The 15,833-nt window shown below is 46.9% G+C and overlaps 1 protein-coding gene across 3 annotated transcripts in view; it reads right to left on the reverse strand.

Annotated features, from left to right (window-relative positions):
* Positions 1 to 4,481: 4,481 nt before the first annotated feature.
* Positions 4,482 to 15,833, reverse strand: part of GATA4 (GATA binding protein 4) — a 46,389-nt gene continuing 35,037 nt past the window's right edge. For all 3 annotated transcript variants that reach the window (XM_054023220.1, XM_054023221.1, XM_054023222.1), the window contains 4 exons: positions 15,648 to 15,773; positions 12,074 to 12,161; positions 11,230 to 11,372; positions 4,482 to 9,592 (listed from right to left, as the gene is read on the reverse strand). In XM_054023220.1, the coding sequence (XP_053879195.1) occupies positions 9,410 to 9,592; positions 11,230 to 11,372; positions 12,074 to 12,161; positions 15,648 to 15,773 (540 nt within the window). In that variant the 3' untranslated portion in view covers positions 4,482 to 9,409. The remainder of the gene's footprint in view (positions 9,593 to 11,229; positions 11,373 to 12,073; positions 12,162 to 15,647; positions 15,774 to 15,833) is intronic.

The following is a 15,833-nucleotide window of genomic DNA, read 5'->3' on the forward strand; positions in this document are numbered from 1 at the left end:
GGTTGGATGGGGTGATGGAGGGCAGTCAAGGGCGGGGGTTCCGGGGGCAGTCAGGGGACAGGGAGCATGGGGGGGGGTGGATGGGGAAGGAGTCCCGGGGGTGGGGGCATAAAGGGGAGAGAAGCAGGGGGGGATAAGGGTTGGGAGCCGGGCCATGCCTGGCTGTTTGGGGAGGCACAGCCTCCCCTAACCGGCCCTCCATACAATTTCCAAAACCTGACGCGGCCCTCAGGCCAAAAAGTTTGCCCGCCCCTGCAGTAGACCCTGAAATTCAAAAAATTAAAGCTTTATCATCGTTAAAACACAGATTGTCAACATCACATGTCAAAATATAGCCAGTCAATAGCCTTAAATCAAACGCTATTAAGTTCTCAAGCAGCGTTTTTCTTACTTCGGCTATCTGTACATTTTGATTAGTATCGATAGAAATAGTTTTTCATCCATTTTTGTGTACTCAGTGAAACAATGGTCACTGACAATTACCGATTCAAAATATAATTCTTCCAAACCTAAATATAGGCCAGTACTAGAGATGGATTCTTTAAGCAGCAGCAAAGCCATTACAGGGGTTAAAGTTTGATAGAGATGTTGAGCGAATTTTTTTCTCCAGGAGGGGATGACAATGGAAGGTTTGTTGGTGTCCAAAGTAGCCTTCCTCACTCAGTTTAGTTTGTCTACTCTAGAGGTACCTAAGAACATAAGAACAGCCATACTGAATCAGACCAAAGGTCCATCTAGCCCAGTATCCTGTCTTCCCACAGTGGCTAATGCCAGGTGCCCCAGAGGGAATGAACAGAACAGGTAATCCTCAAGTGATCCATCCTGTCACCCATGCCCAGCTTCTGGAAAACAGAGGCTAGGGACACCAGCCCTGCCCATCCTGGCTAATAGCCATTGATGGACCTATCCTCCATGAATTTATCTAGTTCTGTTTTGAACTAGTCCTCAAATTGCAGGGTTTGGGTCTGACTCTCTCCCAGATTTGGGGGGTCTTGCACTTTGTGGTTTTGGTTCAGCCAGTTATAGAACTGAAGCCAGTCATAACATTTGGCTGTGGATCAGAAGCTAAGAAAGGTGAATTTAACCTGGAACAGGTGCGGAGAAGGGCTACTGAAATGATCAGGGAATGGAGAACCTGTCTTATGAGAGGCGAGTGGAAGAGCCTGGCTTGTTAAGTCTAGCAAAAAGAAGTCTGAGCAGGGATATGACAGCGCTCTGTAAATACATTAGGGGGGTAAACACCAGGGAGCATGAAGAGCTACTTAAGCTAAAGGACAAGGTTGGCACAAGAACAAATGGCTATAAACTGGCCATGAATAAATTCAGGTTGGAAATTAAAAGATGGTTTCTAACCATCAGAGGGGTGAGGTTCTGGAAATTGATGAGAGTGATTGCATGACAGGGTTGCTTGTGCTCATAGGGGGCAGGGCTCGGCAGCCTCGGGGGTCACTTCTGGTTTATATTTCATGTTTCTAAATGCTCATGCTTCAGGGTTTCAGCCAGCCACCTGCAGGGGTCAGGAAGGGATTAGCACCTTTCCTTCAATGTATTCTGGGTTATGTTTTTTTAATTGCCTTCCTCTGAAGCATCAGGACTGGCCACGGCTGGAGATTCGGCAGGAAGGGCCAGGACTCTGAGGTGGCACTGAGCATTCGCTCTTAGGAGCTTGGCTAGCTGGTTCTTCCTCACATGCTCAGGCTGTAACTGATCACAAAATGTGGGGTTAGGAATTTCCCCCCAGCTCAGATTGGCAGTAACCTTGTGGGGGTTTTTTTTGCCTTCCTCTGCAGCTAATCGTTGCAGGTCACTTGCCAGGATTATCTGAGTATATTTTAATCATCTCCCTGCCACTGTGGGGTCCTCGGACACTGGTACACCTTGGTTCCTCCTGTTTTCTTCCTGTGGCACATAGTAGTCTCGTCTGCTGTGGGTCTCATTTTGGTTGTTTGATTTAGTGGGCAGGGGCTGGGTGGCGTTGGTGGCCTCTGACAGACAGGAGGTCTCACTAGATGATCTGGTGGTCCATTCTGGCCTTAAACTCTCTGATTCCCCAGAGTTCAGGCATGTTCAGTTCCAGGAATTTGGTTGCCGGCTGGGGTGGTATTTTTTTGTGATGTGGATACTTAGGAACTGCACTGAGACACCATTTAGCAGTCACAGCTTTCGGGCAATACATTCAGGCCAGGGAACTAGAAGTGAGGTGTCCTATACACCATGTCCAGTCACCTGGAGCCATCCAGTCCTCCCTCCTCAACTCGTCCGTGTTTCCCTCTTCAAATCCATTGGCATGAGAAGGGTAGACCATGCAGCCCATCTCAACAGTGTCAGCAAGGAAGCAAACGCTGGGCCTTGTTTGCAGAGCTGCGCCATGCGAACTGCCCCTACTTCTGTCACTCAGAGCATCGCCGAGGGCCCAACCTTGTGACTCCATGAGACCTGAGGGTGCCCCACACCGCAAAAGATCAGATGTGCCTCTCAATCTGTTGCTAAGGTTGGGTTTGACATGCAGCACAGTGACAGCGACAGCTCTCAGAGACCAGAGGGTGCCCTCTAGTGCCGAGTTTGCACCAATGCATTAGCATTCAATTTGGTTTCAATCCATTGTGCTCCCAAGGAGAGCAATACAAAACTGGGGAGAAACAAGGGAAAAACTAATGGTCCAGGTAATAATGTAATAATACCTGGCTCTGGTACAGGGTGTTTCATCAGTAGATGCTTTAAAAGAAAATAAATACCATTAGCCTCATTTAAAAGATGGCGAAACAGATGTTGCCTGCATGTCCCTCTTAGTCCTGCATGAAAACAGTGGGGTTTTCTAAAGCATCTAGGCACCCAACCCCCATTGAAATCAATGAGTTTTTGGCACTTAGATGCTTTTGAAAATCCCACTAAGCACCTAAATACCTTTAGAAATCTGTTCCTGGGTGCATAGAGGATCCGGCCCTTTCAGGGAAATCATGTGGCAGACGAGCCTATGCTGGCCCTAGAAAAAGCATATGCAAATTTTCCAGCTCCCAAGTGGGCACCCTACTGCACAATCCCCCTCAATCCATCACCCCTCTGGAACACACAAATTAGTCCACCCCCCTGTCCTATCACCTCTCCCCTTCTCCATCTCTCTCCTCCTTCCCCAGTGTGGGAATCACCTCCCTCCTCCCATCCCCCTCCCAGGCCCTCCCTTCTGATCCACACCCAGCCCATCAACTCCCTTTTCAGGTCCCTGTCGATTAGTCCTTGCCCAGGTCTCTTCTGTTCTCCCCTGTCCTCCTCTCTCTTCTTCATCCCCCTCCCACCCCAATCCCATCCTGCTCTTCCATTGTTTTCCAGCCTATCCTTATACTCCACCCAATTCTTCACCTCCAGCAGTTCTTTAGTCTTCCTCCTCCCTCCACCTTCTCCCAGCCCCCTCAGCCCATACTCCCCTTTCCTCATCCTCTCCCAGCCCCCTCCTCCTCTTCCCTCAGCTTCCTCATCCCATCAGTTCCCTTCCTCTTCCTTCTCCCTACCCCCATCCCTCCTCTGTGCCTCAGAGACTGGTTTGGGCTCCTTGCTCAGCAGCTGCAGTACCATCGTTATGGCTCAACCAGTCTTCTCCCTGCCAGCTGCTCCCCACTGCCCCCGCTCCAGCCCATCAGTGGCTCTTTCATTGGGGAGGGGAGGAGCTAAATGTAGAGAGGCAGCCTGATTGGCTGGGTGGTGAAGGAAGGGTGGGACTTCACACACTGGCCACACCCACCGCAGCAGCTGACCACAATCCTGAGGGCTCAGCTTGGGAGAGTACAGGTCTGGAAACTTGGGCCTCCAGCCAAAACCTGGGGGTTACACAGGCCTGGTGTCACCAGAATAAAAACAACAAGGAGTCCGGTGGCACCTTAAAGCCTAACAGATTTATTTGGGCCTAAGCTTTCGTGGGTAAAAAACACAGTGTTTTTTTTTTAACCCACGAAAGCTTAGGCCCAAATAAATCTGTTAGTCTTTAAGGTGCCACCGGACTCCTCGTTGTTTTTGTGGATACAGACTAACACAGCTACCGCTCTGATACTTGGCACCAGACTAAAAGGCCCTGATCCTACAAAGACTCACACAGAGGCTTCACTTTGGGCATGTGAGTAGCCCATTGAGTTCCCAAGAACTGCTCAGGTGCTCAAACAAGTGTGCAGCCTTGTTAAATCCTTTGGTTTAAAAGTTGTTTACTTCAGTTTAATTTAAAGCAGTTCCTGGTCAGCCTAAACTAAATCAATAGTATACTAAGAAAAATTTGAAAGACCGTTACGGTTGCAAAGTCAAGCACTCAACAGTTGGGGGTTGAATTATGGTTCTGTGTACATACATTTCCTATGTACATACAAATTATGTTGCAGTCTTACATGATCACATACTATTATTTTTCACAAGACATGCCAGGCTCAGGCTAATAGGTCACTGACACTCTACATCATCTGTACCTCCAATCAATTCATTGCAAGAACTCAGCATGCAAATTCCCGTAAGAAAGAAGCTTTATTATTATAATTTTTATTACCATTGTTTTATTTCCATTAGTTCGAAAGGTGTAGAAGTTATGTGGATTGGTAGCCATACTAATTCATAATATATATTTTTTTACATCTTTAAATAATTACAGCTTGTTCATTTACCCCCACCCCCCTTACAAATAAGTGTCTGTTTTCATGGGGACCTTCCCGATGAGTTTGGGAAGCATCAAACTTTACAAAAGGAAAAACAAAAACAAAAAACCCCACAACATAGTCACAGCTTCAGAGTTACATTAAGAATTGTTGATCAGCATTACAACTCCCCTTCAAAATTCCTTAACGCTTCCTGATCAGAGACGTTCCAATCAGCCAGTAAGACTGCAATCGAAATACAGATCTTTTCTGATAAAAAAATGCATCAGTGATTAAAGATATTGCACTTTCACAAAGAGGAAAGACAATTAGTACTGGTAAATGACCTTTCTAACCCACCAGTGTCCACCATGGATACCTTCTCCGCATGTCCCTAGATTGCCAAAGGGCCCATAGCAGAGGTCTGATCCTATTGGTATTTGCAGCTTAGACCCTGATCCTGCAAACCTTTAAAGTACATATATAAATTTACTCACGTGAGGAACCTCATTGATTTTTATGGGGCTACTCGCATGAGTGAATTTATGCATGTGCTTATGTGTTTGCAAGATCGGGGCCTTCCAATTTTAAGCTCTTTAAGGCAGGATAGGGTGCTCTGTTTTTTGCACAGCGCCTAACACAATGGGGCCCTGATTGAGACCACTGATCATACTGTAATACAAATAATAAATAATCTTGTCTTTATAAGCTTTCAGTAACCTGCTCATCTTATTGTAATTAGAGATGGGCCAGAACCAAAACCAAACAAGCAAATCCCCGCTCCCCGCAACTCTGGATCCAACCCCCTCCCCTCCAAACTAAAGAAGGGAGTGGCTGAAAGACAAACACCCCCCCCCCCATTTATAAATGGACCCTTGCTTTACAATGGGCTGTAGCAAACCTCCGAAGGCCGTTGCGCTCTGACCTCATTGCTTCATAACACCTCTTAGGAGGTTTCTCAGATCTCCCCCATTTCTAGGATTCATCAGCCTAATAAATATGTTCGCCTTTCTCAACATCACCCCCTGCTGAAGTCTCTCCGACCTGCAGAAGGATCTGTACATGGTCCTAGATCTTGCAACTGACATTCAGCCCACTGCTGGCTTTCGCAGACTAATTGCTTGGAAGCCTTGCGTTTGAATTAATATGTCGATTTCCCATCCTGTTTGTAGAGCACCTAGCACAACCAGGTCCTTGTCCACGACTGGGGCTCCTAGGAGCTAAAATAATACAAATAATAAATAAGAATAATAATTAGCTTAGTCTCTAGCTAATGTCTAACAGCTATTTAGATTGTGAGCTCTTTGGGACAGGGACTGTCTGCTACTCTGGGTTTATGCAGCGCCTAGTACAATGAGGCCCCATTCTCGGTGGATCCCTAGGCACTACCATCATAAACTTGATTAAGAACAACGCTATTGGGTGGGAAGTAGTCTAGGGCTGTGGATCTAAAATATCTGAGAGCAGCGTTGGATGATTTAAAAGAGCAGTAGAACAAGAAGCTCTCTTGATTCATCTGTACTTCTGCTGTGTACAACGGAGAGAGAAATAAGGATACATGAAGAATATTGAAACAATTCACTTTTCTGCTAATCGTAGCAAAACTGCTCTCCTCATGCCCCCAAAGCTCCCTGCTTCACAGGTGGCTACGTCTCTTGGTGAAAAGACCCTCAAAAACTCCCTTACGCATTGCTTTTCCAGAAGAGTCCTAGCCCTAGCTCCAAAATCTCTCCCCAGACCTGAAGGACGGGCAGGGGCAAACCATTGAATGTACTCACAGCGAGAAAGGAACATTCTGTTTGCTTTGGGTCTTAGATTCCAGAGATGGCAAGCAGCTAGAAGACCATCTAGCCCTGCTCCCCATCAAGGTACGATACTTGAACTCCTACATTTACTAGTGTTTTGCCCAACCTACTTTAAAATGTCCCCGGATGTTGGCATTACTTTCGGTCAAGTTCAAGGTGTGTTTGTGTGAGTGTGCATCTCTCTCAGGGAAAGGAATGTCTAGGGCAGTTTCAGGCACAGGTGGACAGCGAGTTCACCAGATTGAAAGAGGTGCTGTTACTCAGGGAGAAGGCTGGCTGAAGGATCCAGTGAAAGAAGATCCTAGCCAGAAGAACCACACCCATGCTCAGGGAGATGCTGTGAGCTGTTTGCTGCCTCTGTGCAGTCATCTCAAAATCACATTGTCTTTTGTGTTATTTCCCCCCCCAGGTGGATGCGCTTGTATTTTTCCAGCCTGAATGCCCTGTTGGTCTTTTCTGACCATGTTTTTAACCTCGCTACGGGCCCGATTCAAAGCTCACTGAAGTCAACAGAAAAACTCCCATATATTTAATTAGGCCTAGTACCGTCTGTATTGTTTTTCTGTCCTCACTAGCATTCACAACTTACTAGGAGCGGTAGATCATTCAGTATCATCTGCAGATTTTATTAATACCTCATGTACTGCCTCTTCTAGATCATTAATGAAGATGTTAATCAGACCAACCTTGACACCGGTCCTTGCAAGGTAAGAGGATGAGGGGTGATGGAGATAGAGACTCTGGGAATCTTGGAAGTTAGTGATGGAAAAGACCTAGCAGGTCATGGAATCCATTCCTGTGGGCCCTGTGCAGGATTGTTCCTTATTATTGGCTGGATCATGCCCCCCCTACTGCAGGATACCCCATGGGAGGTGTCTCATGGTGAGAAAAACACCGCAAGGATCTCCTGCCACATTGTTCCGCCACCAGGGGGTGCAGTTACCACCCACCTGCAATCAGCTGTGGAACCCATCCAGAAACCCTGTGGATCTCCAAGGATCTATTCAGATCCCAGGAGAACTGGAAGGGTCCATGCTTCCACTGCAATGCTGCACCCCTTGCTCCCAGTCCCTGTCAGCACAGCTCCATTAGCATCTCCCCAGCTGCGCCTGCCCCAGCAACACCCCCTTAAAAGGGCATCGCACCAGCCAGGGAAGTTGCAGTGGAGAGACAAAACAGCCCTTTGTCTGTCCACAGCCCCATCTCTGGCCATTGCGTCCCACCCACTCACCCTGGTGTTAGGGTGACCAGAGAGCAAGTGTAAAAAATCGGGACAGGGGTGGGGGGCAATAGGAGCCTATATAAGAAAAAGACCCAAAAATCTGGACTATCCCTATAAAATCGGGACATCTGGTCACCCTACCTGGTGTTGACTTCAAACCTACAGAGAGGCCTTTGCAGGGTTGGAGGGAGATGGGGAATGTTGCCATGGCGACAGCTTAGGGGCCACCCCCACCCCGTCTGTTCAGGAGAGACTCACACACTGAGGACCCCTTTGTATATGGATCTGGTGGGCACAATCCCTCCCCCCTCTATATTTTCTTTTAGTGCTTTACATAGTCAAGTTTTGACTCTAAGGAGGACAGATAGAAAGGTTGGGCAGACGAGAGGAGAGATGGGTGCCTGAGAGCTGAGCGGGAGAGAAGGAGATGGGGGAACCTGTTTGGTTGATCAAAAGGGCCCCAAGAAGTTCTCTGCCTAGACAAATAGTGCTGGCCCTCCATGGGGCAGCCACTCTTCTGGGCCTTGTGGGGAGACAACACTAGTCTCTTCATATTTAAAAAATACATGTAATTAAGCTTGTCCCACGGACATCACAGCTGTGTGCTCATGCGTAGCTGGCGACGAGATTTTCCCTGCCTATGATGTTCAGTTACACAGTGGATGATCACAAAGCAGCTTTCTGCCCATGGTGATGCCTTTAGGAAAGCTGAATTGCTAATTGGCTTTGATTGGACGTGGGGGAGGGACACAGGTCCGCGTTTGGGGTAAAAGGCAGATACTGCCTTGGAAAAAAGAAAATCAGATTTATCAATGGCAACGGACATCAGAAAGAATGTAAAATAATTAATTGTGATAGGCCACAGGGTCATACACAATTGCAGCACCATGTTACGGCGGCAATCACAGTGCTCCCCTGCTCTAGGGATCCTCGAACCAGGCTCCTCGCTATCTCAAAGGGCAGAATCCAACATTTTCTGCCATGTTTTTCATAAACTCTCTGGGTCTCTTCCCCCGCAACTCGCAAAGACTTTCACCGAAGCGTTAGGTCTGGCTCGGAGACCTTCTCCAGGCTCAGCCTTCTGGAAACACGATCCCATAACTGGGAAAGAAAATCGTTCCCGTTAAATAAGTACAATGGTTCGGATCTCTGACTCCTTGGTAACATGAAAACAAAGCTTTGGAGGTTTTGGTAGATGTGTAAGCGGAGTTCTTCTTTCTTCTTAAACTGAATCACGGTATTAAAATCCACGAAAGCAGCCAAAGTTGTGTCAGATTCTTTGTAAGTCTATGCAACAAATTGTCCTGGAGCCGGCTTCACTGAATGGAAGGTCATCAAATCTCTGCCTTTGGGCTATAACAAGGTGATGGCATTTTCTCCTGGGCTGACCAGGTTAGGAAATGAATGGATGGTGAGAAGAAGAAAGTGTCTCCGTGCCATCGCTGTCCGAGATGTCAAAGCCAGAAGTTTAAAAAACACCTGAGTCCTGTCTTTGTTTCTAGCTGTTTCATAGAAAGTGGTTACAATCTGGTTTTTTTTAAAGGGAAAGATTCAGATCAGCCACTGTTATTCTGAAACTGGGTCTTCTCTGCTTATTTAGGATTAGCTGTTCCTGAAAGTCCTCTTTATAATGCCGTATGGAATTGTTCTTCCAGAATTCCATCATATTTCCCTCGAGGAGAAAGGGAAAAAAGCAAACAGCTTTTGCTTGATTATTACGTGGCATCTTTGTATCTCATGCGGGTGAGCCTGAAGTCCATGGGAGGAGGAAGAGGTTATGCAGTTATGATGTCTCCATGGCTTTCGGCTAACACCAGGCTATTCCAGGAGTCCTGTTTGGAGCTGGCCTGTGGAGGTTGGCTCATGGCTGATTGGTAGCCCTGTGGGGAAAGCTTCAGGGCTGAAATAGCAGGGTGAATAGAAGATCCGTGCCCAGACATCGCGGTGACTGAGAATGCCTACAAACAATGTAAAAGTGAAAAGATATATATATATTTTTAATTACTTCAAACTAACAAGGACCCTGCCACGGCAAAGAGAAAGCATTTCACTTTCCACAGTAACGTTACACTAATACTCACATGCAGAGACATGAGATTTGCAATACTGAATCAAACCATCGGTTCATTTAATCTGGTATCCTGCTTCAATGCCTGATATATGATGCTTTAGAGGAAGACAGTTTACCTTTTCCTCTGAACCCACTCCATTTATAACACTGCAGAGAGTGCACCGAGTTCTTTTCCGACCTCTACAGGTGACCGTTTTACACCCGGAGGTATAAGATTTGATCCCCAATTACCCTTTGATTAATAGCTTGCTCATGCCACAGCGTGGTCAGTGCTACATTACTGTGGGCTCAATACTGCAAGCACTGGATCAATCCACCAAAGCCCGTAAACATATGCATTTTTATGATGATGATTTAATATTATTTGATGTATTATTTAATATTGGTTTTATGGTCAGAGTGCTCAAATATTACACTGAACCTTTTATTTAAACATTGGCGTTCTTTGGGATGAGTCTAACAGGAGCTAAACTAACTCAGTCTCGAATATTGGTCTTGTTATGATATAGGGAATCAAATATCTTCTTAACCAAGAAACATTTATTAAAAGAAACAACAGCAGCTACAAATAAACAGGCTTTCACACAGATCAGGTTCCAGATTTGTCTGTCTTGTTTCCCAGGGACGTCACCCTGCCTGGAACTGTATAAGGCACATAGAGACATCTAGTGGCTGAATAATATACTGCAAATAAACTTATCATTACAAGTCTGTCACATAGCGTAGTGCTGTGTGATTCTGGTGATTTTAATTCTCAGGTGATTCAGCTCACTTTTTTCCGTTTTGTTTTACGTGGACTTGTGCTCACTGCACTGAGTTTCAGGTTTAAGCGAGCCCACAAATTCATAGAGAAACTAAGCCAAAACTGCCAAATTTTGCCTGGTTTCAGGTCAAAACCAAACAGCACAGCTAAGGCCTTGTTTATACGTGGCTATTTATGCAAATAGCGAGTCCAGAATAATTAGCATAAGCCTCCATGTGGGGACTCCTATTCCAGAATTAGAGTCCCGTTTACAATTTACTTTCACCACTTCGGTATATTTCCCAGTGTAAAAATGCCCTTAGTGTTGCAAATTTAGAATAAAAGCCACAAAATCCCCCACGCTGGGACCCAGGGCATTTTTTTCCAAATTTAGCCCGGATTCATAGTTTGCTGTGCTTTTGGTTTTCACAGCGCGGCCCACACGGCTGCCCTGTCAGATAGCCAGGGTCACAAGGAACTTCAGTTGTCAGCAAGATGGCTGCCGCTAGCTCGAGGCTCAGACCCATCCTGTGTAATTAAAAAGCTGGGGGGATGAGGGTGAGATTATTTCACAGCACATGGTGACATGAGTGAAATGCAAACCCTGGGAACTCTGCCCCATGTAAATTTCGCCCCATGTGACCTTTCAGATCCTTGGGTTGAGCGAATGGCTGTCGTTTGCCTTCAGAGAAGGTTCTGAGGGTGTCTTTTCTCCTCAAGTTACTTACATTAAAGTTCACATCTTTGTCATATCTCTTGATCTTTTCTTCCTGCTTCATTACCTGAGAAATAGGGCTCGGGTGCCCATAATGAGATGAAAGCCCCGGTTCCGTCTTTATGGGGCGCATTTCCTCGGTGTTGGCGGTGGTGTTGGTGTTACTGGTGGAGCTGGTGGTGGGGGTAAGACTCTCACTACTGGATGGCCCTAGGAGAAAACAGCAGTTAAACCAGGCTTCCCACCAGAGGAGTTTTAAGTACAAAAAACATAGCAAAGCATTTGTGGTTTGGGGAAAGAGAACTCTGTTCGTAGGCAGGGTTTTGAAAGACCTTCAAAGAACTTAACCAGGTTTGGAAAGAAAAAGAAAAGGATGTTGGGAGATTTGCTCGTTTGGTAAATTACCCTTGTCCCCCCACTGACAGTGTGCCTGCCTCTCATTCCATATACTCTTTATCCCTGGCAGAGCAGGATGGAAAAATTTCAGATTTTGACAAAAATGGGGGGAAAAAACCATTTATGGCAAAAAAAATCGCTACAGCTAATCTCCCAAAGTCCAGTGTCAGCATAAAACAGGGCTTGGTGTAAAACCTCCAAATGATTGTCTGGGGGAAGTGGCTTCTGTGGTTGTTCCATAGCCCTGGTTGGGAACCTGGAAGCGATGTCCCCAGGACATTACAGGTGCTAATTAGTACCAGTGATGATGGGGATGCCTGTTCACTGCGAACCGGACCAAGAGCACTCATTTCACATAGGTCACCAAACAGCAATCAAATGGTGATCAGCTACCTGTTTGCTAAATCCAGGATGTCTGGTTCAGAGGGCAGAATTCTCAATTTAGTTCTAAAGGGTGAGTTTCTGATACTATGCACCTCCTACGCACACACACACCCGTCTTGTTTAACGCTCACCTGCTGGTGTCTTGGATTTGTTAAGGTTCTTCGGCTTACGTTTCCTCGTTTGAATCCCCTCTTTTCTCATTGCTAAAGGCCTTGGGACCTAGGAACCCAAATGCAAAGCATGCTGTTTTCAGTATGTACGCAATACAACCTAACGTACTGGGGTTACATCTCTGCCTCCTAGGATTTCAGGTAACCAGTAGATTTAACTAAAAAGACATGAAGCCAAAAGTTACTGACCGGCAGTGATTGAATTGAGACTAGAGACAGGCCCTGGCTGCAAAGTTTGGCTCCAGATCTGGATCTGAATTTTTTTGGAAATAATAGCGTGTTTGCATCCAGGGCTTTGAGTCACCAATTATAAAGGCAGAAAGGATTACCAGATCTTCTACTCAGACCTCCTGTATAACTCAGGCCAGAGAATTTTATCATGACTGAATCTATGTCTACACTACAAAGCCTATGTTGACATAGCTCAGATGCAGCATATGCCGACAGAAGTTTTTCTTCCAGGGTAGGAACACCACGTCCCTGAACGAAGTTATCTTGGCTGACAGAAGTACTCTTCTGACAGCATCCCTGCATCTACAGTGGGGGGAAGGAAGGGGGTGAGCTCACACCCTGAGCAACATAGCTATCCCAGTGTAAGCTTTAAGTGCAGATAGGCCTAGAGTATACCTTCTGGAAAGGCATCCGCTCTTCCTGAAGACTTCAAGAGATGGAGAATCTACCACTTCCCTTGCTAGTTTGTTCCACTGGTTAACCACCTGCGCTGTTAAAAATTATGCCTTATTTCTAACTTGAATTTGTCTATCTTTGACTTTCAGCCACAGGTGCTGGTTACATTTGTGACCCCAAAACCCCTCAGTTCCAACTGGCAAGGGGGCTACAAGAAAATTCTGATCCTGGTCTGTCCATTCTGGTTCACCAAAGAATATCAGGTGAGGTCTTAAATGAAAGCCAGGGTCCCGCTGGTCATTAATATCGTTGTGAAAGGCACAATCAGATACGGTGGAAGGAGTCTGGTGTGTATACTGAAAATGGGTTTTAAAGTCTGTGTCAGGGCAGATTGGACAAACAGGTTTTCTGTCAGACACAAGATGTTTATTCACCTGTCCCTGCGTCAGCATGTAAATTAAGCATTGAAAGCTAATACACCGGCTACACATCTGCATACAAAGTCAACAGGGGGATGTGAAATCAAGAGGACAGCAGCACACAGGAGAATAAACCACGGGGTTTATCCTGACTCAGAGCACAGACAATGAACTCTGGGGATATAAGACACCCCTTCATCCTGCACCCTGGAAGCAAATGGACAGCGCGTTTTCATTCCTGAAAACGGGATCTTTGCCCACCTTGCTGGAAGATGCCGCAACAGATTTTGGGAGAAATAAGACTCCTTTAGAGAGGAGGTAGCCAGTTAAGCTTAGTCTGTATAAAGCCTGTTGTGATATTGTTTTATACGGAACCCTTTTGTTTTAATTCTCCTCTCTAGCTCTTGAATCTTTGCCAATAAACTTATTCTTGATTTCACTATAAATATATCTAAGTGCTGTCACATGAAGCTAGGTACTGATCCTGATACAAGCTGCTGTGTATACTGTTCCCTTGGGCACAGCAGACCTGGTATTTCTGTAGCGTTCAGCGGAGAAGGGGCTGGCTACAACAGGGGATGCTTCAAAGGGGCTCGGGGATTGGCCTGCACCTACTGTTAAACTGCAAGGCAAAGTAAGGGCTGGCAGAGCCCAGAGGAGGTTGTTTGCATAGCTACCAGACTGGCGGTGTCCTCTGACACCCAGCTAAGCACAAGCAACTCTCTCTCTCACTGGAGGCAGGGGGGTAACAAGATCACCCCTACATTGACAGAAGGTGGGTTTCCATCTGTGTAGTTAATCCACTTCTCTGTGAGGCTTTAGCTAGGACAATGGAAGAATTCTTCCATCGACCTAGTTGTGTCTACACCGGGGTTAGGTTGACCCAGCCACGGCACGGAGGGCGCAAAAACTTTTCACAGCCCTAATTTTAAGTGGAGACCAGATGTTACTCTTTGGCCTAGGCCCATCTGGAAATGAACACTACAGCATACACTCGCAGGGAACGGAGATGATTAACGGCATAAATGAATTAGTGTCTAAAACCAACAAACCCTCACCCCTGTGAACAGCAATGGGAAGAGCGGTTCGGGTTTGCGGTTCAGCCAGTGAGGGTTTGCCGTTTGTTTTCACTGTGTCTCATTGGACACAGAGAAGAGTCATAGATTTTAAGGTCAGAAGGGGGTCACGCTCTGACCACCTAGCCTGGCCTTCTGATTCCCGCAAGCCACGGAGTGCGGGGACAGTCTTCCCTAATTTGCCTCCATCTGGAGCGGGGAGCAAGAGGTGGATATACAGTGGTTCAGGACTAGGACTCCCTGGGCATTGTACACATCTGTGTCCACATCTGGCATTTGGAATACAGAGCTTCATCCTGCACCACTGAAGTGAGTTTGTGAAGGGAGTTTGTTCCTGACTTCAGTGGAGAGCAGGATTGTGCAACTGGGCCGTAACACCTTAAAAAGTTCAGATCGGCCATGGGGACTGTGTGACTTGCCCAGATCTCATTCAAACAGACTCTTTCAGGCTTAGTAGCCATCAGGCTGGTCCTAGCAGTTTGGGGTGGACGAGTTGGGGACCCTCTCAAACAAAGCCAATTCCTGTCATCATGACGAGACTACGATCGAGAGAAGGGTTATTACGTTATACAATTTCCTTAGATTCACGGACTCCAAGCCTAGAGACAGGGGCAGCTCTATGTTTTTTGCCGCCCCAAGCACGGCAGTCAGGCAGCCTCAGCGGCGTTTCTGCAGGTGATCAGCCGGTCCCGCGACTTCGGCATACCCACCACCGAATTGCCACCGAAGCCGCGGGACCAGCGGACGACCCGCAGGCATGCCGCCGAAGGCTGTCTGACTGCTGCTCTCACGGCAACCGGCAGGCCGCCCCCCGCGGCTTGCCACTCCAGGCACGCGCTTGCTGCGCTGGTGCCTGGAGCCGCCCCTGGCTAGACAAAACTATTGTGATCATCTTGGCTGACCTCCCACAGAGGCCAGGCCACAAGACTTTCCCGAATTAATACCTGTTTGAACAAGAGCACGTCTTTGAGACAAACATCCAGTTTGGTTTGAAAGATTGACATTGATGGCAAATCCACCCCAACCCTGGGTAAGTTGTTCCAATGGCTGATTCCCCTCATGGTTAAAAACTGGCCCTTCATTTTTAGTCTGCATTTGTCAACTTCAACGTCCAGCCATTGGACCATGTTATACCTCTGTCTGTTACACCCGGAGGGCATACACGGCTGGGTAAGTTACACCTTGCTAAATCACCCTGCTAAATCATTTTGTGTGAGTGTGATTCATGTGTTGGCGGGCCGGACACTGGGGCTGTAGAGGGGAGATCAGCCAACAGAAGAGAGTAAGACCATGTAAGATAAAGCAGATTCCCACCTGGCACCACTCTAACTAACCCTGTCTCACATCCTGTGAGTGTAAACAGTCCATCTCTAATGTAAAGAGTCTATTCTATTTTATATAGGTTCTCATTACCCCGTGGAGTTTCATGTACAGTCCGCAGGCGTTGCAGACCGGCTCGCCTTCAGCGTTTCTGCGCCACAGCGTGGTCGTGGTCGTATGACAGTTGGCACAAGAGAGCCCAACGCGGCGGGAGGCGGACTGCAGCAGGAGACAAAAGCAACAGCAATGTCAACAAGTCGCTAGCTTTACTGTTTGCAT

This window comes from Malaclemys terrapin, chromosome 3 (genome assembly GCF_027887155.1).
Source record: "Malaclemys terrapin pileata isolate rMalTer1 chromosome 3, rMalTer1.hap1, whole genome shotgun sequence".
Taxonomy (NCBI): domain Eukaryota; kingdom Metazoa; phylum Chordata; order Testudines; family Emydidae; genus Malaclemys; species Malaclemys terrapin.